This window comes from Salvelinus alpinus, chromosome 6 (genome assembly GCF_045679555.1).
Source record: "Salvelinus alpinus chromosome 6, SLU_Salpinus.1, whole genome shotgun sequence".
Taxonomy (NCBI): domain Eukaryota; kingdom Metazoa; phylum Chordata; class Actinopteri; order Salmoniformes; family Salmonidae; genus Salvelinus; species Salvelinus alpinus.
The window spans coordinates 13,047,836-13,069,884 of record NC_092091.1 but is presented as its reverse complement, the minus strand read 5'-3'; the positions used below and the strand labels follow the sequence as shown (position 1 = coordinate 13,069,884).

The window sequence follows — 22,049 nt, the reverse complement described above, 5'->3', positions numbered from 1 at the left end:
GTGATCGTTGAACCCTCTTACCAGCTCAAACACACACTACCATTATATATCACAGACGATGCACATTCATACTTAAGCTATTGTGTGTTTGAGAGGAACTATATGCAGTCAGACTGCGCAGGATCACTGATCTACAAAAATGACCTTACTTCCCACAAATAACTACTCATTATGTGATCAAGATCAGCGATGCTGCGCCTTGCTTTGCTCAAACTGACCTCTCTCTCTCTCCAGGATCAACTTCCCAATGGCGGTGGCCCTGCTTCCATTGGAGTCCATGCTGACTCTCTCTCTCTTCGGGGTTCTGAACCAGAACGCCAGCGGCTCCCCAGACTCCAACAAACAACGCAAAGGACCAGAGCTGCTGGGCAAAGTCTCCCTGCCCCTATTTGACTTTCGACGGTAATGCACAACCACATACATTTTAGTAGTGTGGTTGTGCAATTTCTGTGTGTCTGTTGTGTTGTATGGCATAGTCTTGTGGTCTGTTTCAAGAGTTAATTGTGTGTAATAGCTGTCTATTGGAGATTCAGAATGTTGGGTGGTGTGTGTGTTGGGTGGTGTGTGTGTTGGGTGGTGTGTGTGTGTTGGGTTGTGTGTGTGGGTTGTGTGTGTGGCGGGTGTCTGTGTTGGGTGGTGGTGTTTGTTTGTAGCGTGATGCGTGGGTATAGAGTGGTGGGTATAGAGTGGTGGGTGGTGTGTGTGTGGGTATAGAGTGGTGTGTATAGAGTGGTGGGTGGGTGGGGGGTATGGTGTGTGGGTATAGAGTGGTGGGTAGGTATAGAGTGGTATGTGTGTGTGTAGGGTGGTGGGTGGGTATAGAGTGGTATGTGTGTGTGTGTAGGGTGGTGTGTGGATATAGAGTGGTGGATGGGTATAGAGTGGTGTGTGTGACTATGTATGTTAATACTAAGGCGTGTGTTTCAGGGTGCTGATGAGTGGGACCAAGCTGCTGTGTCTGTGGACGTCTCCTCAGGCTTCCTCTGCTGCAGCCGGGAGGAAGAACCTGGCTGAGAGGATCATACTGCAGGTGACCACACCACTCTACACCCCCCTACACACACACACACACACACACCACTCTACACACACCACTCTACACACACGCATTACTTGCCTAGTTAAATAAAAAATACACAAACCCCACTCTACACACACACACACACACACACACACCACTCTATATATATATATATATATATACACACAGCACTTGCCTAGTTAAATAAATAAAATACACAAACACCACTATACACACTCACACACACACACGGGAATACCCATATAAATGTGACATTTTACAACCAATATAATTGGGAATTACCGGACCGGCCTTTACCATTAAAGTCAATCTTCTGCAATGTTGTAATGTACAGGCACTGTTTTAAATGCACGCTTCCTCAAAGCAATCAGTGATTCAGCCGTTGGAAAGCAAGCACCTGTTCAGTCATGTTAGATCTGTTTTTACCTCAAGAAAATGGAAGATGCTTATTTGTTAAGTATTTCAAACAGGACCAAGGTCTCGCAAACATATTTCCTCTTCTGTGGTGACCTAATAAGTGTGTGTTTCTACCTAGAGCTTTACCGTGTGTTTCTACCTAGAGCTTTACTGTGTGTTTCTACCTAGAGCTTTACTGTGTGTTTCTACCTAGAGCTTTACTGTGTGTTTCTACCTAGAGCTTTACTGTGTGTTTCTACCTAGAGCTTTACTGTGTGTTTCTACCTAGAGCTTTACCGTGTGTTTCTACCTAGAGCTTTACCGTGTGTTTCTACCTAGAGCTTTACTGTGTGTTTCTACCTAGAGCTTTACTGTGTGTTTCTACCTAGAGCTTTACTGTGTGTTTCTACCTAGAGCTTTACTGTGTGTTTCTACCTAGAGCTTTACTGTGTGTTTCTACCTAGAGCTTTACTGTGTGTTTCTACCTAGAGCTTTACCGTCCAAACAGTTTGCGCATATATTATGACAATATTTTGTGACGTTATTGTTAGTTTGGGTGTTCAGCAGTATTCAGTATGTTTTTTTTCTGGCTGTTCGAGCACACAACAATTTTTCTTGAGGAACCCGAAGTTCTGTAGCTGATGTCTACGCCCCCCACTCGTTGATTATTGGTCAAGAGTAGGGATTCTTCAATTAAGTGTTTGTTGTCCAATGAGAGACGACTAGTTTTCATGTACATTTTTTTCACTTGAGAAACACGGCACTAAACATCTTAGCTAGATGCAAAAACGTACACATCTATGACAGATTTCTTGATTTGGCTTAGATTGATTCTACCTATGTTGTTGCTATGGCGTCTCAAAAACGTGACAAACAGTAATATATTACTGCTTTCTTCAAATTTTTCAACCGAATGTATTTTTAAGGGAGGCACAGACATTTGCTTTGCCTAGTCAAATTCTGCTAGGAACAAACCAAACCTAGTATGCGGATGCTTTTACCATTCCATGACCTCTGATCTCCTTCAGGTGGACTTCCCCAGCCCAGCGGTGGATGTGCTGTACGTGGGACCCCAGGAGAGACCCAGCCCTGATCAAAACACCCTGGAGGAGCTAGACCCTGATCTGCGCCGCCAGGTGGACAAACTCTGCAGCCGAGCCTCCACCTTCGGGTACGTATGAGTTACTGGGGCACTTCAGTAAGGGCCAATCCCCCCCTAACTTGAGATCCGCTTATGTAACAGGCTAGAACTTTACCTAAATCCTGATCGATATCAATTGGAGAAAAATTTGACTTACGGGCGTGTGTATCGCATAATGATTTTGTGTTGGACTGTTCCGCTGTTGGACTGTTCCGCTGTTGGACTGTTCCGCTGTTGGACTGTTCCGCTGTTGGACTGTTCCGCTGTTGGACTGTTCCGCTGTTGGACTGTTCCGCTGTTGGACTGTTCCGCTGTTGGACTGTTCCGCTGTTGGACTGTTCCGCTGTTGGACTGTTCCGCTGTTGGACTGTTCCGCTGTTGGACTGTTCCGCTGTTGGACTGTTCTGCTGTTGGACTGTTCCGCTGTTGGACTGTTCCGCTGTTGGACTGTTGCTTAGAGTTCTTATTTGGGGAGTGGCCTGTCTACAAGGCAACAGCTAAGTTTTTTTTAAACACAATAGTGTAGCTTTTTTCTTTGTTTTAGTGATGATGTAATCCTCTATGTACTTTCTAATGAGATCCAGCCAAGGTATTAAGGTATTCCCCAAAAATTGGGCACATGCAAATGTTCCTATGCTTAAGACTTAATACACAATGATGACGTTATGTCCCAGCAGTAGGGCATTTGTTTATCAAGGGCAGGTTTGGTGAATTAGGTGCTAAGCCAAAGTAAACACAGGCTACAAAAGGAGGACAAATTAAGGTGGTACTGACTGTGGTGACTACTGACACCAAATATACTCATGAATCAACGTCTTAGGCAAAGACCCTAGCTAGTTGGCTAGGCATTATGCAAGGAAGTTAGCTTACCTACATTTACCCATCTTAGATGGGTCTGATTTCAGAAGCTGATACTAGCTGCCATGACAACTGTTACAATTTATAGTAGTGTTATGTCGGGCCTTATGATGGATGTTTCTTAACAGTTTGTCAGCATAACTGTTGCGTCTGTTGTCATAAGCTGATACCTGCTGCCCTGACATATCTTTACCTTTCCTGCTGCCCTGACATATCTTGACTTTTCCTGCTGCCCTGACATATCTTTACCTTTCCTGCTGCCTTGACATATCTTTACCTTTCCTGCTGCCCTGACATATCTTGACTTTTCCTGCTGCCCTGACATATCTTTACCTTTCCTGCTGCCCTGACATATCTTGACTTTTCCTGCTGCCCTGACATATCTTGACTTTTCCTGCTGCCCTGACATATCTTTACCTTTCCTGCTGCCCTGACATATCTTGACTTTTCCTGCTGCCCTGACATATCTTTACCTTTCCTGCTGCCCTGACATATCTTGACTTTTCCTGCTGCCCTGACATATCTTTACCTTTCCTGCTGCCCTGACATATCTTTACTTTTCCTGCTGCCCTGACATATCTTTACCTTTCCTGCTGCCCTGACATATCTTTACCTTTCCTGCTGCCCTGACATATCTTTACCTTTCCTGCTGCCCTGACATATCTTTACCTTTCCTGCTGCCCTGACATATCTTTACCTTTCCTGCTGCCCTGACATATCTTTACCTTTCCTGCTGCCCTGACATATCTTTACCTTTCCTGCTGCCCTGACATATCTTTACCTTTCCTGCTGCCGTTACTAGTTTTATTTTCCACGTTTAAAATGGCATTAAGAAAAGGACAACAACAGTACAGTAGACAAGTTCAGGACCGTTATATACAGTATATGCCAATGACGTTAAAGAGCAGCCTACTGACCTTACTGGGTGGATAGGGACATTAACCCCCGCTGTTTAGGAGAGATCACACCTTACTGGGTGGATAGGGACATTAACCCCAGCTGTTTAGGAGAGATATCACACCTTACTGGGTGGATAGGGACATTAACCCCAGCTGTTTAGGAGAGATCACACCTTACTGGGTGGATAGGGACATTAACCCCAGCTGTTTAGGGGAGAGATCACACCTTACTGGGTGGATAGGGACATTAACCCCAGCTGTTTAGGAGAGATATCACACCTTACTGGGTGGATAGGGACATTAACCCCAGCTGTTTAGGAGAGATATCACACCTTACTGGGTGGATAGGGACATTAACCCCCGCTGTTTAGGAGAGATATCACACCTTACTGGGTGGATAGGGACATTAACCCCAGCTGTTTAGGAGAGATATCACACCTTACTGGGTGGATAGGGACATTAACCCCAGCTGTTTAGGAGAGATATCACACCTTACTGGGTGGATAGGGACATTAACCCCAGCTGTTTAGGAGAGATATCACACCTTACTGGGTGGATAGGGACATTAACCCCAGCTGTTTAGGAGAGATATCACACCTTACTGGGTGGATAGGGACATTAACCCCAGCTGTTTAGGAGAGATATCACACCTTACTGGGTGGATAGGGACATTAACCCCAGCTGTTTAGGAGAGATATCACACCTTACTGGGTGGATAGGGACATTAACCCCAGCTGTTTAGGAGAGATATCACACCTTACTGGGTGGATAGGGACATTAACCCCAGCTGTTTAGGAGAGATATCACACCTTACTGGGTGGATAGGGACATTAACCCCAGCTGTTTAGGGGAGATATCACACCTTACTGGGTGGATAGGGACATTAACCCCAGCTGTTTAGGAGAGATATCACACCTTACTGGGTGGATAGGGACATTAACCCCAGCTGTTTAGGAGAGATATCACACCTTACTGGGTGGATAGGGACATTAACCCCCGCTGTTTAGGAGAGATATCACACCTTACTGGGTGGATAGGGACATTAACCCCAGCTGTTTAGGGGAGAGATCACACCTTACTGGGTGGATAGGGACATTAACCCCAGCTGTTTAGGGGAGAGATCACACCTTACTGGGTGGATAGGGACATTAACCCCAGCTGTTTAGGAGATTTCACACCTTACTGGGTGGATAGGGACATTAACCCCAGCTGTTTAGGGGAGATATCACACCTTACTGGGTGGATAGGGACATTAACCCCAGCTGTTTAGGGGAGATATCACACCTTACTGGGTGGATAGGGACATTAACCCCCGCTGTTTAGGAGAGATATCACACCTTACTGGGTGGATAGGGACATTAACCCCAGCTGTTTAGGAGAGATATCACACCTTACTGGGTGGATAGGGACATTAACCCCAGCTGTTTAGGAGAGATATCACACCTTACTGGGTGGATAGGGACATTAACCCCAGCTGTTTAGGAGAGATATCACACCTTACTGGGTGGATAGGGACATTAACCCCAGCTGTTTAGGAGAGATCACACCTTACTGGGTGGATAGGGACATTAACCCCAGCTGTTTAGGAGAGATATCACACCTTACTGGGTGGATAGGGACATTAACCCCAGCTGTTTAGGAGAGATATCACACCTTACTGGGTGGATAGGGACATTAACCCCAGCTGTTTAGGGGAGATATCACACCTTACTGGGTGGATAGGGACATTAACCCCAGCTGTTTAGGGGAGATATCACACCTTACTGGGTGGATAGGGACATTAACCCCAGCTGTTTAGGAGATATCACACCTTACTGGGTGGATAGGGACATTAACCCCAGCTGTTTAGGGGAGATATCACACCTTACTGGGTGGATAGGGACATTAACCCCAGCTGTTTAGGAGATATCACACCTTACTGGGTGGATAGGGACATTAACCCCCGCTGTTTAGGGGAGATATCACACCTTACTGGGTGGATAGGGACATTAACCCCAGCTGTTTAGGGGAGATATCACACCTTACTGGGTGGATAGGGACATTAACCCCAGCTGTTTAGGAGAGATATCACACCTTACTGGGTGGATAGGGACATTAACCCCAGCTGTTTAGGGGAGAGATCACACCTTACTGGGTGGATAGGGACATTAACCCCCGCTGTTTAGGGGAGATATCACACCTTACTGGGTGGATAGGGACATTAACCCCAGCTGTTTAGGGGAGAGATCACACCTTACTGGGTGGATAGGGACATTAACCCCAGCTGTTTAGGGGAGAGATCACACCTTACTGGGTGGATAGGGACATTAACCCCAGCTGTTTAGGGGAGATATCACACCTTACTGGGTGGATAGGGACATTAACCCCCGCTGTTTAGGAGAGATCACACCTTACTGGGTGGATAGGGACATTAACCCCAGCTGTTTAGGTGAGATATCACACCTTACTGGGTGGATAGGGACATTAACCCCAGCTGTTTAGGAGATATCACACCTTACTGGGTGATAGGGACATTAACCCCAGCTGTTTAGGAGAGATCACACCTTACTGGGTGGATAGGGACATTAACCCCAGCTGTTTAGGAGAGATATCACACCTTACTGGGTGGATAGGGACATTAACCCCAGCTGTTTAGGAGAGATCACACCTTACTGGGTGGATAGGGACATTAACCCCAGCTGTTTAGGAGAGATCACACCTTACTGGGTGGATAGGGACATTAACCCCAGCTGTTTAGGAGAGATATCACACCTTACTGGGTGGATAGGGACATTAACCCCAGCTGTTTAGGAGAGATATCACACCTTACTGGGTGGATAGGGACATTAACCCCAGCTGTTTAGGAGAGATCACACCTTACTGGGTGGATAGGGACATTAACCCCAGCTGTTTAGGAGATATCACACCTTACTGGGTGGATAGGGACATTAACCCCAGCTGTTTAGGAGAGATCACACCTTACTGGGTGGATAGGGACATTAACCCCAGCTGTTTAGGAGAGATCACACCTTACTGGGTGGATAGGGACATTAACCCCAGCTGTTTAGGTGAGATATCACACCTTACTGGGTGGATAGGGACATTAACCCCAGCTGTTTAGGTGAGATATCACACCTTACCGGGTGGATAGGGACATTAACCCCAGCTGTTTAGGGGAGATATCACACCTTACTGGGTGGATAGGGACATTAACCCCAGCTGTTTAGGAGAGATATCACACCTTACTGGGTGGATAGGGACATTAACCCCAGCTGTTTAGGAGAGATATCACACCTTACTGGGTGGATAGGGACATTAACCCCAGCTGTTTAGGAGAGATATCACACCTTACTGGGTGGATAGGGACATTAACCCCAGCTGTTTAGGAGAGATATCACACCTTACTGGGTGGATAGGGACATTAACCCCAGCTGTTTAGGAGAGATATCACACCTTACTGGGTGGATAGGGACATTAACCCCAGCTGTTTAGGAGAGATATCACACCTTACTGGGTGGATAGGGACATTAACCCCAGCTGTTTAGGGGAGAGATCACACCTTACTGGGTGGATAGGGACATTAACCCCAGCTGTTTAGGGGAGAGATCACACCTTACTGGGTGGATAGGGACATTAACCCCAGCTGTTTAGGGGAGATATCACACCTTACTGGGTGGATAGGGACATTAACCCCAGCTGTTTAGGAGAGATATCACACCTTACTGGGTGGATAGGGACATTAACCCCAGCTGTTTAGGAGAGATCACACCTTACTGGGTGGATAGGGACATTAACCCCAGCTGTTTAGGAGAGATATCACACCTTACTGGGTGGATAGGGACATTAACCCCAGCTGTTTAGGGGAGAGATCACACCTTACTGGGTGGATAGGGACATTAACCCCAGCTGTTTAGGGGAGAGATCACACCTTACTGGGTGGATAGGGACATTAACCCCAGCTGTTTAGGGGAGAGATCACACCTTACTGGGTGGATAGGGACATTAACCCCAGCTGTTTAGGGGAGATATCACACCTTACTGGGTGGATAGGGACATTAACCCCAGCTGTTTAGGGGAGATATCACACATTACTGGGTGGATAGGGACATTAACCCCAGCTGTTTAGGAGAGATATCACACCTTACTGGGTGGATAGGGACATTAACCCCAGCTGTTTAGGAGAGATATCACACCTTACTGGGTGGATAGGGACATTAACCCCCGCTGTTTAGGAGAGATATCACACCTTACTGGGTGGATAGGGACATTAACCCCAGCTGTTTAGGAGAGATATCACACCTTACTGGGTGGATAGGGACATTAACCCCAGCTGTTTAGGAGAGATATCACACCTTACTGGGTGGATAGGGACATTAACTCCAGCTGTTTAGGGGAGATATCACACCTTACTGGGTGGATAGGGACATTAACCCCAGCTGTTTAGGAGATTTCACACCTTACTGGGTGGATAGGGACATTAACCCCAGCTGTTTAGGGGAGAGATCACACCTTACTGGGTGGATAGGGACATTAACCCCAGCTGTTTAGGGGAGAGATCACACCTTACTGGGTGGATAGGGACATTAACCCCAGCTGTTTAGGGGAGAGATCACACCTTACTGGGTGGATAGGGACATTAACCCCAGCTGTTTAGGAGAGATATCACACCTTACTGGGTGGATAGGGACATTAACCCCAGCTGTTTAGGGGAGATATCACACCTTACTGGGTGGATAGGGACATTAACCCCAGCTGTTTAGGAGAGATATCACACCTTACTGGGTGGATAGGGACATTAACCCCAGCTGTTTAGGAGAGATCACACCTTACTGGGTGGATAGGGACATTAACTCCAGCTGTTTAGGGGAGATATCACACCTTACTGGGTGGATAGGGACATTAACCCCAGCTGTTTAGGAGATTTCACACCTTACTGGGTGGATAGGGACATTAACCCCAGCTGTTTAGGGGAGAGATCACACCTTACTGGGTGGATAGGGACATTAACCCCAGCTGTTTAGGGGAGATATCACACCTTACTGGGTGGATAGGGACATTAACCCCAGCTGTTTAGGGGAGAGATCACACCTTACTGGGTGGATAGGGACATTAACCCCAGCTGTTTAGGGGAGATATCACACCTTACTGGGTGGATAGGGACATTAACCCCAGCTGTTTAGGGGAGATATCACACCTTACTGGGTGGATAGGGACATTAACCCCAGCTGTTTAGGAGAGATATCACACCTTACTGGGTGGATAGGGACATTAACCCCAGCTGTTTAGGGGAGAGATCACACCTTACTGGGTGGATAGGGACATTAACCCCAGCTGTTTAGGAGAGATATCACACCTTACTGGGTGGATAGGGACATTAACCCCAGCTGTTTAGGGGAGATATCACACCTTACTGGGTGGATAGGGACATTAACCCCAGCTGTTTAGGAGAGATATCACACCTGGCACAAATTATTGTCTAGTTGTGTTTTTTTTGCAGGCTGGTGCCCTATACCTGCACCCAGAGTAGTTCCAAGTCCAGGTTTATAGCAACGAATTTCATATAACACTCTTATGTAGGATGTTATGATGGAAGTTTCAAGTCTTCATCCCCAAATGACTCTCCAGTCCTCCCAGACCCAGACCATAGACATCTATCTGTTTTCATTCCAGAGTGTCTGTTCCCCCAGACGTTTAACCGTGGGCATATAAATGCCCACTTACACCCACTGCCAACCTCTGCCAGGCTGCCAGCCAAATCCATTAGCCTTTTTCAGCCTCCACAGAGAGCCATTTCTTCTGAGGCACTAATCGCTTTGACTTTCTCTGAGCGTTCTCTCATTTACTCCCATGTTAACCTTCTGTGGTTTGAACTTCTTCTTTTGCCGTCTGTTTTGTTAGGGTGTATTTCTGAGTCATTAAGATTCTCTTAGAACAAGAGACTTCAGCTAGTGTGCACTTGTTCAGTTCCCGTCACTGATTTGAAAGGAAATGGCTGGTATAAGACTCCAACAAGCCCATGCCTGGTCTCCCACTAGCCCATGCCACCCAGGATGGCCTCTAGATGACCAAGTTACAAAGGACGTACTAACATGTGCAATAAAGGATATATCATCAGAGGGTACGTTGCCAACTAGTGGATGGCTTTAGACTGGGTAAGGTTGAAGCATTTTGGTATTGGTAGCGATAATGTCACACTGCTGTCCATCCTATTGCCAGATAGTGATGACCCTGTCAGCAGTGGTCTGTTTTGACCCTTCCTATGACTCACCTACTGCCATTGAGCAAGGCACTTAACCCCAAACCTGCTCCAGGGGCGCTGCTCTGTGGTGGACCCTGTGCTGCTCCAAGCCTAACCACTAACCTGCTCTGTGGTGGACCCTGTGCTGTTCCCAGCCTAACCCCTAACCTGTTCTGTGGTGGACCCTGTGCTGCTCCCAGCCTAACCCCTAACCTGCTCTGTGGTGGACCCTGTGCTGCTCCCAGCCTAACCCCTAACCTGCTCTGTGGTGGACCCTGTGCTGCTCCCAGCCTAACCCCTAACCTGTTCTGTGGTGGACTCTGTGCTGCTCCCAGTCTAACCCCTAACCTGCTCTGTTGTGGACCCTGTGCTGCTCCCAGCCTAACCCCTAACCTGTTCTGTGGTGGACTCTGTGCTGCTCCCAGCCTAATCCCTAACCTGTTCTGTGGTGGACCCTGTGCTGTTCCCAGCCTAACCCCTAACCTGTTCTGTGGTGGACCCTGTGCTGCTCCCAGCCTAACCCCTAACCTGCTCTGTTGTGGACCCTGTGCTGCTCCCAGCTGGTCGTGTGTATGTACAGTATGAGGGGTACTGTAATAGCGAAATTAACCTTTTCCATTGTCTCTATTTGACAAATCAATAAAGATGGATTGTGTGGGCCTCCTGAATGGTGCAGTGGTCTAAGACACTGCATCACAGTGCTAGCTGTGCCACTAGAGATTCTGCGTTCGAGTCCAGACTCTGTCGCGACCGGGAGACCCATGGGGCGGCGCACATTTGGCCCAGCGTTGTCCGGGTTAGGGGAGGGTTTGGCCGGCAGGGATGTCCTTGTCCCATCGCGCACTAGTGACTCTTGTGGCAGGCTAGGCGCAGTGCACGCTGACACGGTCGTCGCCAGATGTACGGTGTTTCCTCCGACACATTGGTGCAGCTAGCTTCCGGGTTAAGTGGGCATTGTGTCAAGAAGCAGTGCGGCTTGGTTGGGTTGTGTTTTGGAGGACACACGGCTCTCGGCTTTCACTTCTCCTGAGTCCGTACGGGAGTTGCAGCGATAAGACAAGACTGTAACTACCAATTGGATACCATGAAATTGGGGAGAAAAAGTGTTAAAAAAATACAAATAAATAAAAGATTGGTTTTATTGTTTATGCCTCTCCCTCTTCCCTCCCTCTCACAGGTTGACGCGGGCCGACCGCCAGCTGCTGTGGGATCAGCGGCACCACTGCCGGGCCCACACCCATAGCCTGCCCAAGGTGCTGGCCAGCGCCCCCAGCTGGGACTGCGGCAGCATGGCTGAGATCCACTCCCTCCTCCATCACTGGCCCTCGCTCCAACCAGTCTGTGCTCTGGAGCTGCTTGACGCTAAGTACGTGTGGCGTACATATACACACAGACAGACACAGATTCTCTTGAACACTTGATACACTTTTTTGAGACGTTGAGAGAAGTTGTTTGAGAGAGCTCGAGTTTGATTTATGGTCAATAGAAAAAAGTTTGATTTGTAAAATGGGAGGTGCAAGTTGATAACACAGGAGTCTTTATATTTCTGTGTGTGTGTTAGCTTGAGATCTAAGGGAATGTAACCTTTACTAATTAAATCACCTGTTTGCCTATAGTTCAATAAATGGTAGTCAGTCAGATTGTACTTTACTGTAAGGAACATAGGTTGAAGGTCACTCTGTCAGTCTTTGTTTCTGTCCTGCAGGTTTGCTGACACAGAGGTGAGGAGTGTGGCTGTCAGCTGGATCGAATCCACCAGTGATGACGAGTTGGCCGACTACCTGCCTCAGCTAGTGCAGGTAAACAGTCTGTAGTGTGTACACACACACAGGAAATCAGTTTGTTAGTGACTGCTAATGCTTTTCTCACCCCCATCTCCTTGTCCATGTTCTTTTGGCTCTCAGGCCCTGAAGTTTGAGTGTCACCTAAAGAATGCCTTGGTCATGTTCCTACTGTCCAGAGCACAGGGCAACGTCAGTATCGCCCACTACCTGTACTGGTGAGTCTCCACCCACTGAACTAGTAGCATAGTATATAACATAGCATATTATAAACTGGGTGGTTCAAGCCCTGAATGCTGATTGGCTGACAGCTGTGGTATATCAGACCGTATACCACGGGTATGACAAAACACTTATTTTTACTGCTCTTATTACATTGGTAAACAGTTTATAATAGCAATAAGGCACCTCGGGGGTTTGTGGTATATGGCCAATATTCCACGGCTAAGGGCTGTGTCCAGGCACTCTGCGTTGCGCCGTGCGTAAGAACAGCCCTTAGTCGTGATATATTGGCCATATACCACACCCCCACGGGCCTTATTTATTAAGTATAATATATAGCATAATATATTGTGTAGCATAGTATATAGATATACATGGCGTCTGCTAAGTGGTCTGGACCTTTATGGAACAGGAGGTAGTGTGCTTGTCCCGGACACCCAAAACAGAGAATTTTAAGTCAGTATCTAGGCTGGGAACTGTCGTAGGACTACATGTAGTAAGAATATTGTATCTAAAAAGCCACAGTAATCTATACGGAGCTATTAGCGATATCAACTGCTTTGTCCGATCCCATTGTACTCTGATCCTCTCTCCCCCACCAGGCTACTGAGAGATGCAGTACTAGACCCAGCGTTTGGCCGGAGGTATGACCAAGTGCTGGGGTCCCTGCTGTGTCTGTGTGGGGCCGGCCTCCGGGATGAGCTGGACAAACAGACCCGCCTGGTCACTCTGCTGGGGGAGCTGGCCGAGAAGGTCCGGCAGGCCGGGGGCTCCACACGACAGGTGATGGGGCTAGGAAACACTACTAGAATGTCCAACCTATACCTCAGGGAGCCTCTAAAAGGGCTTGGTAACACTTTATTTTACAGTCAGCTGTTCATCTTGTATTTACTTATGGTAGGGATGTCTTGTTAACCCAATGAGTCCCGCCCATATGATTTAGGACCTCAAACCCCTTTTAAACATTGTGAGTTTGAGCTATAGACTTCGTCTATTTCTTCGGCATCCGTTGGTACCAACCAACCGTCTGTGTAATTTACCGGGTCTGAGCTAGAGCGGTGTTTGTGAGACGGGCGGCTCTCGGATGGGGCCCGGGGCCAGATATTTTATTTTTACAAAAACATCTGTAGTCAGAATGGGTTGAATTACAAACTATTAAAATATATCTATGAAAAGCTGAGACTCTATCGAACATGTAACATGTTTTGCTCTATCACAAGCTACACAAGAGTTGTTAGAAGGTACGGGGTTCCTCTACGTAGAAGATCAAAGGAAATCCCAGGACATAGTGTCTATAATACTTTAATAAGTTCACATAGTTGCTGTCACAAACTCCACAGAGTTGTCACTGACTAGTTGGATATTAATTTCCCACTGAGCAAACAATTTCTGTGCTTACAGCATTCATGTAAATTCATTTTGAGCAGACTTTATTTTGTTTATTGACATTTGTCAATAAAACTCATGAATGCAACTGTTTGTCAAATAGTGTTGTGTTCTACTTTTAGCTCTGGTTGGTTGTCCTGAAAGGAAAATTGTAAAACACCTCATTGTGAAGCTAAATATAAGGGCTGGACATGGAGATAAATGGAAATAGGATTTATGCTGGGGTCTCGGGACTGAAGGGGTTAAAATCACTTTTATTTAATTTGGTACCAGTTATTTACCAATTGTGTTTAAGTTTCCATTTTTACCTTGTAATTCCGTTGTAAATATCAGCTAAACGATGAAATAAAGCGTTGTAAAACGTTAATTGGTTGACAGTAATTCAACTATTTGTGTGTGTGTCCAGGTGGTGCTCCAGGAGGGTCTGGAGAGGGTGCAGTCATTCTTCCAGAGGAACAGCTGCAGGCTGCCCCTCAGCCCCAGCCTGGAGGCCAAACAACTCAACATCAAGGTAAGTCCATTGTCCACCAATGGAAACAGTGACCCAAAGCTTGACCATTCACTCTGCAAATGCCCATTTGACCATCAAAATCATTTTTACCATCTCAACAACATATGGGCTATGACCCATACCAGGGTTTCTGTTAGCCAGCTTTTGGCCGATTTGAAATAAAAATAAATAAATAGTTATTATTTTTAAAAATCTATGTAAAGCGGATAAATAAAATTCTTGCCCGCCAAATTGTCTGAAAAAATCCATTGCAATTGTGTGTCCGCCGAGAGGGGATTCTTTCTTCAAAGCAGAGTAAAGACAGCCTCCAGATCGCTCCTTCTTGAGGACAAGGTAACAAGGCTGATGTGCAGCAAGCTGCTCCAAGGAGTTGGACAGTTTTGACTTCCCAACAGCAGAAGCTCACTTTGAGCAGGCCAATGTCCTCTGCAAACGCAAGTAAATTACAGGCAAATTTTGTTCCTCAGGTCCTTTTCTAGCAGTTCTGCTGCCGACCTAGGCAAGACCAACATATGCCACCCCTGTCTCATGTATAGTATAAAGATTTGGAATGGATTGATAGACTAGAGCAGGGCTGTCCAACCCTCTTCCTGGAGATCTACCGTCCTGTGGGTTTTCAGTCCAACCCTCTTCCTGGAGATGTACCGTCCTGTGTGTTTTCAGTCCAACCCTAATTTAGCATATCTGATTCAGCTAGTTAAGGTCTTGTTGAATAGCTAATTAGTAGAATCAGGTGTGTTAAATAACTGAAAACCCACAGGACGGTAGATTGCAATCACTAGGCAGCCATCTGCCTATAGTAGGAAACAGAGTTGTTATCAATAAGCCACATGACACGAGTCACGACCACACGATAGTTCAAATTACAGTAAACATAATGTATTAACGTCAAGTAGAACTGTGAAGGGTGAGATAAAATTTGAACTTTGGAATCAAGTGCTCTCATAAATGCATGGCCTCATTTCACAAAAATAAGCTTTCGCTCAATGAACCAGCCTTAATTCGTTTAGTTTATTTACATATAGTTTCTTAATTTTATGGCCGCGTAAGTGTCCCCTTTCCACTGCTGTGGTGATGAAGGCATCCAGCTTTTGTCAAATTAACATCAAAAGTATTTTTTTGTTTGTTGCATTTAGGCTAACACTACCCCTTTTCCTAACCTCAGTCTTCTAACCTGCTACGTTAATTATCCTAACCTGCTACAAAAAGTCAAATCTGACGTTAATTTGAAAAAAAGCTGGATCCATTCTAGCCATGACTGGCCGGTCCTTGTGTTCGTAGACAACCATGTGTTGTTATTTGTTAGGCCTAATTAAAATGTTCATGCCTAGGCTAAATTAAATGAGATGCTAAATTACAAAGATATTCAATTAGAGAGGCCTAGATTGTATTTGTAAACAGCTGTGTTTTGTTATTTATTAATGAAAATGTTCATACAAATAGCCAATAAGACAGGTTGTTCTCAAATTATTTTATTTTATTAAGTTGTTTTATTACTGTGTAGGTGACTTGTTATTCTAGGCTAAATTATGTTTTATTTTTTAAATTATATTTTATTTATGATTTATAGCAGGGATGAAGATGCAATAGGCAATGTTTTGCTTAGACATGGAGAGTCTCTAGACCATGTTAGTACTATCCAAGACGCAACGGGCAATGTTTTGCTTAGGCTAATTTCTCTTCTGTTAAGACTAATTACAATCATGTAAATATGATTTTGAGCCCTGTGGGTAGCCGCCCTAATGTGTTTCGCACCCAATGCATATGGATGTCCGGTAAATGTAAATCCTGACACATACTGAAGACGTCCTAGTGACTGGTGATGTCACCATAACCTCTACCATCCAAATGCTGACTGGCACTTCATCTACTACAGGTCACTTCAGTTACCCAACACCACCTCTATTGTAAGAGGCCATTGACTAGAATACAATATCTGGGCCTGTGTGTGCGCGCGCGTGTGCGCTCTTCCCTGTCCCCGATTGCTCCTCTTTTCCTGTCTGAGTGTTTCGCACCGCTGGGGAAGTGTGTTTGTATTTGTTGTTGGAGTATGTGTTTTGCTCAGCGGTGTATCTGACCACAATCTCATACCAGACAAGCCAAGGCGATGCCCCCTCATTGAATAAAATCCACCCTTTGTCTCCCTAAAGCAGGTTAGTGCTCCCAGGGGCCAAGGAAGGCTTGTATAACTAACCACAGGGGCTCTCTCTTTGTGTGTGTTCGCGCACGTGTGTATGTACAGTCGTGCTCCTTTTTCAACTCCAACGCGGTGCCCTTGAAGCTGGCCTTGGTGAACTCCGACCCTCTGGGAGAGGAGATCAACGTCATGTTCAAGGTGGGTGGATGGGACACGCTGATCCTAGATCAGCGTTCCTACTTTAAACACACCTGAGATATAGTTAGAGTGCTGATCTAGGACCAGTTTTGCCTTGTAAATAGCTGATCCTATTCTGGCCACGCTTTGTGAATAGGGGCCCACACATACAAATACAATAGCTATCAGATTAGACTACTAGATTCTATTTCTATGGAGCCAGAGTCTCTGAAAAGATGCAAAGTTCCATAGACAAGCAATTTATCACAAATGTAATCCATGAAATACCTTGACACATTCTCTGCATGACTTACAGCAGACTTCACCATTCCTTCTGGAGTATTTGAAGCTTGAAGGAATGCAGGAATACATTCTAAAGAGTTCCCTTTGTATTTTGATGCTATAACAGCTTAATGTCATTGCTGCATTGTCCATTATCTTCCCCATAGGGAAGAGATCAGTTACTACACTCGTTTGCATTGTCTCTCATAGTTGAAACGGCACCACCTGGTGGCATAATATAACACCAGGCACTGACGATAGAATGTGTACTGGAGTCTTTGTTTGACCAGACTTGCACAGATTGAATGAAACTCAATAAGGAGAATATTCAAATAAGTCTCTGTGGATGGTAACTAATGTGTGTGGTCTACTAGGTGGGAGAGGACCTGAGGCAGGACATGCTGGCTCTGCAGATGATCCGGGTCATGGACCGCATCTGGCTTCAGGAGGGACTGGACCTGCGCATTGTCAACTTCAAATGCATCTCCACTGGGAAAGACAACGGTACTACACACACAGACTAGAACACTCAAATCACCAGCTAAATCATTCTGATTTGAATGAAACTTACTGAAACCTGTTTGTCCCCATAACAACACAACCTCTGTGGCTCTATAACAACCTCTGTGGCTCTTATAAAACTAGCTCAAAGTGGATGCCACTGCACCGTCACGGCCATATTTCAATGGGTGATTGTTAGATGATTGCTGATGAACTTCGTGCTCTGCGTCATATTACATCCGGTTTACTCATTTATAATTAAATGTGTACTCATGCCATGCCTGCTGTTTTGACGTGGTTCTGTATGTGTGTTGCCAGGAATGGTGGAGCTGGTGCCGTCCTCCGACACCCTGAGGAAAATACAGGCGGAGTACGGAGTGACGGGCTCCTTTAAGGACAAGCCCCTGGCGGAGTGGCTCCGCAAGTACAACCCTGCTGAGGACGAGTACGACAAGGTAACTGTCTGACCCCGAAACTTTACCCTCTGACCTTTGAACCTTAACACAGACTCCTACAGAGGGTGAGGTTGGGAAGATGAACAACTGACGATGACTTCTACTCTTTATTTCTTATCTGTATTCAATGTGCATATGTTACACACTGATTTGTCCTTGATATCAATGCATGATTCAGCTGAAAGTCCCAATTTACCTATGCAGATCTCTATTAAGCATTAGCTCAGAGTTCCGAGTTCCTTTTGGATTGAGAAAGAGATACTGTAGGGCTTTTCACACTGAGCTGAATGGCGCCAAGTCGAGCTGTTCTGAGCTGCCCTGGTTAAACATCCACCATAGTTGCTGGAACAGTGCTGAAGAGGGCAATGTGAACCAAAGAAATCCAATCCAGCACAGTTTGGTTTGGCTCGGCATGATAGTGTGAAAATGTTGTGTATCTGATGACGACTCTCTGCCCCTCTCTGTGTGTGTGTGTCCCAGGCTTCGGAGAACTTCATCTACTCGTGTGCGGGCTGCTGCGTGGCCACCTACGTCCTGGGTATCTGCGACCGCCACAACGACAACATCATGCTGCGCTCCACCGGTCACATGTTCCACATCGACTTCGGCAAGTTTCTGGGCCACGCCCAGATGTTCGGCAGCTTCAAAAGGTAAGAAGGTTACCTACGGTTATCTAAGCTGCTTCCTTCAGAACACACGTTGTAACAGTGTTAGCATGGGTAAGCTGCTTCCTTCAGAACACATGTAACAGTGTTAGCATGGGTAAGCTGCTTCCTTCAGAACACACGTTGTAACAGTGTTAGCATGGGTAAGCTGCTTCCTTCAGAACACACGTTGTAACAGTGTTAGCATGGGTAAGCTGCTTCCTTCAGAACACATGTAACAGTGTTAGCATGGGTAAGCTGCTTCCTTCAGAACACACGTTGTAACAGTGTTAGTATGGGTAAGCTGCTTCCTTCAGAACACATGTAACAGTGTTAGCATGGATAAGCTGCTTCCTCCAGAACACACCTTGTAACAGTGTTAGCATGGGTAAGCTGCTTCCTTCAGAACACACGTTGTAACAGTGTTAGCATGGGTTGAAATCTGACCCACTACTCTTCTAGCACACTCCCTCCCCCCTAACTTTTACTGTTTCTTCCCACTCCTTAGTAAAAGTCAATTGTGTGCTCAGTTAAAATACTAGAAGTAAAGGTTTATTGACGACAAGGACGTGTGCTCTGAGAACCATTTGCACTCAAGATGGGGCCTGAGTGTTCTTTCTCTGACTTAGACCTGGGAAACCAGGAAGTAAGAGGCAAAGCAGAAAGTAGGTTGCATGTTGTTCTCAGCTGTCCATACAAAATGACATGTAGGCCCATCTTGGTTCAAGATGGAAACAGTGGCACTGTCCGCCCCACCGCTGTTGTTTTAGTTTTGCTGACGAAGTGGAGGTGAGGAGTGTCGTGGTATATAAACATGTGCAGTAAATATTCTGAGGTGAGGAGTGTCGTGGTATATAAACATGTGCAGTAAATATTCTGCTGTTCTATCGCACGTCAATGTCTGAGGGAAGAAAACTTAGTTTGTGGTTTGTAGTAACTTTGTTGTTGTAATATTGCAAACAGACGTGGCAGTTTCACCATTAAGGATTCCAGCTTTAAACCAGACTGAACGCTATGCTCACCATTTAACCAGGTTACATGTGTCCCATGTTTTATTGAGCCTTTCTCTCCCTCCCCTTCTCCCAGGGACCGTGCTCCATTCGTGCTTACCTCTGACATGGCCTACGTGATCAACGGGGGAGAGAGGCCCACCAGTCGCTTCCAGCTGTTTGTGGACCTGTGCTCCCAGGCCTACAACCTCATCCGCAAACACTCAGGCCTCATCCTCAACCTGCTCTCCCTGGTAATAACTAAAACTCTGCTGTCAAGTTCCAGTTCTAGCCTGGTCCCAGATCAGCATGTACTGTATAGCCTACTCCTATGGTTGTTGTCATGCCAAACATTTAACGTGACAATGACCAAAGGAGTCGGAAATGGAACAAAAACAGATCTGGGACCAGACTACTTAAGACCAAGTTCAAGTCGTACAACTACATTGGCCTTTTTATAGGAATTTACCTGGCATTTCTTGAGTTTGCATGATAAATAATTCATACCAATAATAAATAATTCACACCAATGGAGGCCAAGGTGGGGCGGCAGCGTAGCCTAGTGGTTAGAGCGTTGGACTAGTAACCGAAAGGTTGCGAGATCGAATCCCCGAGCTGACAAGGTACAAATCTGTCGTTCTGCCCCTGAACAGGCAGTTAACCCACTGTTCCTAGGCCGTCATTGAAAATAAGAATTTGTTCTTAACTGACTTGCCTAGTAAAATAAAGGTTAAAAAAAAAAAAAAAAAAAAAAAAAGGTGCACAGGACAGCTGAAAGATAGATCAGTCACAGGACCACTGACAGATGGATGGGGTCACAAAGAGACTGCTTCATGAAATAAGTGTTTTTAAAAGTGTGATGCCAGCCTAGTAAATAACTGGTAATGGTTACTCTCCTGTTGCCTGGGTAATTTTTTTTGTTAGGCCTTGGTGATGGCCCAAGGAAGTTCTTGTGTACCTTAGTGATTCAAATGCTCTACTCTAGCCTCGAATCAAACCTTGCTGGCTACAGTATTACCTTCCTCAAATCATTGGTTCTTATAGTCTTTTGTTACTAATTAATTCTGTTGTACATTATAATGTATTGCATTTGCAATTATAAAACCCTTTTTTACTGTCTCAAAGCAAAACAAATTAACGTGTGTGTGATTGACAGATGACGTTGTCAGGCCTACCAGAGCTGACGGGAAATCAGGACCTGAAGTATGTATATGACGCTCTGCAGCCCCAGACCACCGACGCAGAGGCCACCATCTTCTTCACCAGGTACATAGACACATATTACCATATATTAAAGTTCAACTGCCCCTTATGAACCAACTTATCTGGTTTTAAACAGCCTATGTGGCATCGATATAGTCAGAAACAGGGGTTGGAACCAAACCGGAAAATAACGTTATATTTTGAGGAACAGAATCAAAACCGGGAACGAATTTGATCTATACTGTTTCGGAACAGAAGCATTATTTTAAAAGCATGGGAACAGGTCATTAATGTTATTTTATGTTCTGGGCATTTTTTTACAGTCACACAAAAAATGCAACAAAGCGCCTATGCAAAGACCTCAATCTGTCACTCAGAAACTTAATCCAGGTCTGCCTGCCAGTTGAAAATCTTTGCCTCTGTGAGCTTCCTGCCCCTCCCCCTCTACTAGATTTACTGACGTTACAAGTGTGACTCATTTCACATTGGATTTATTAACTACAAAAAGGTAAGACGTGTTTTTCTTTTATTATTCTGGTGCCGCTCTACAGACAAGCTTGCTAGCTAGCTAGTTTTGGTTCAACAAAGACATTCAACGTTCCTCCATAGAAGCCTGTCCTCCGTAGGTATAATTCTGTGGGCCTTATTCAGATAATGCATGTCATAACAAAAAGATGCCCAGTGCTTCAAGCCAAGCCATCCTCTTTCGCACTCTCCCCACCTGCAAAATTTCAGTCGCATCTTGCGTCCTACGCTTGTCTGCCCAATGCATGTAAATAACGTGCCCACGCCATAGCAAGCTGCTCTAACCACAAAGTTTGGTTAAGTAACTTAATGTCAAGCCCCCCCCAAAAAGGACCAGAAAGGAAGGATATAAACTGTTACTTTTGGGGGGGGGGTGAACCGGTTCAGAACTTTATTTTGCTGGTCTGAAGAGTGGAACAGAACGAAAAAAAGAATGGTTCTGTTCAGAACTAAATGATTGGAAAATAATTTGGGTTCCAACCCCTGGTCAGAAACATTCATTCTAGTGTTAATAGGATTGTTTTGGTCATAAAGTCGCTCGCGCAAAACACTTTATTTTTTTTTGTGACTGAAGTATTGGGTATGGATTACGATCATGCCCAGTAACAGCTGCTTCTCTCATGCAATCAGCTGCATGTACTCTATCCAATCATATAGCAGACAGAACCTCCTGAGAGTGAGAC

At 45.6% G+C, this 22,049-nt stretch overlaps 1 protein-coding gene across 3 annotated transcripts in view; it reads left to right on the top strand.

Annotated features, from left to right (window-relative positions):
* The window catches only part of LOC139578169 (phosphatidylinositol 4-phosphate 3-kinase C2 domain-containing subunit alpha-like), a 73,342-nt gene that overhangs the window by 44,166 nt on the left and 7,127 nt on the right, over positions 1-22,049 (top strand). For all 3 annotated transcript variants that reach the window (XM_071405453.1, XM_071405455.1, XM_071405454.1), the window contains 14 exons: positions 235-402; positions 928-1,030; positions 2,467-2,609; positions 11,731-11,919; positions 12,259-12,352; positions 12,458-12,552; positions 13,159-13,339; positions 14,349-14,453; positions 16,696-16,788; positions 17,424-17,553; positions 17,869-18,005; positions 18,486-18,655; positions 19,736-19,892; positions 20,795-20,904. In XM_071405453.1, the coding sequence (XP_071261554.1) occupies positions 235-402; positions 928-1,030; positions 2,467-2,609; positions 11,731-11,919; positions 12,259-12,352; positions 12,458-12,552; positions 13,159-13,339; positions 14,349-14,453; positions 16,696-16,788; positions 17,424-17,553; positions 17,869-18,005; positions 18,486-18,655; positions 19,736-19,892; positions 20,795-20,904 (1,875 nt within the window). The remainder of the gene's footprint in view (positions 1-234; positions 403-927; positions 1,031-2,466; positions 2,610-11,730; positions 11,920-12,258; positions 12,353-12,457; positions 12,553-13,158; positions 13,340-14,348; positions 14,454-16,695; positions 16,789-17,423; positions 17,554-17,868; positions 18,006-18,485; positions 18,656-19,735; positions 19,893-20,794; positions 20,905-22,049) is intronic.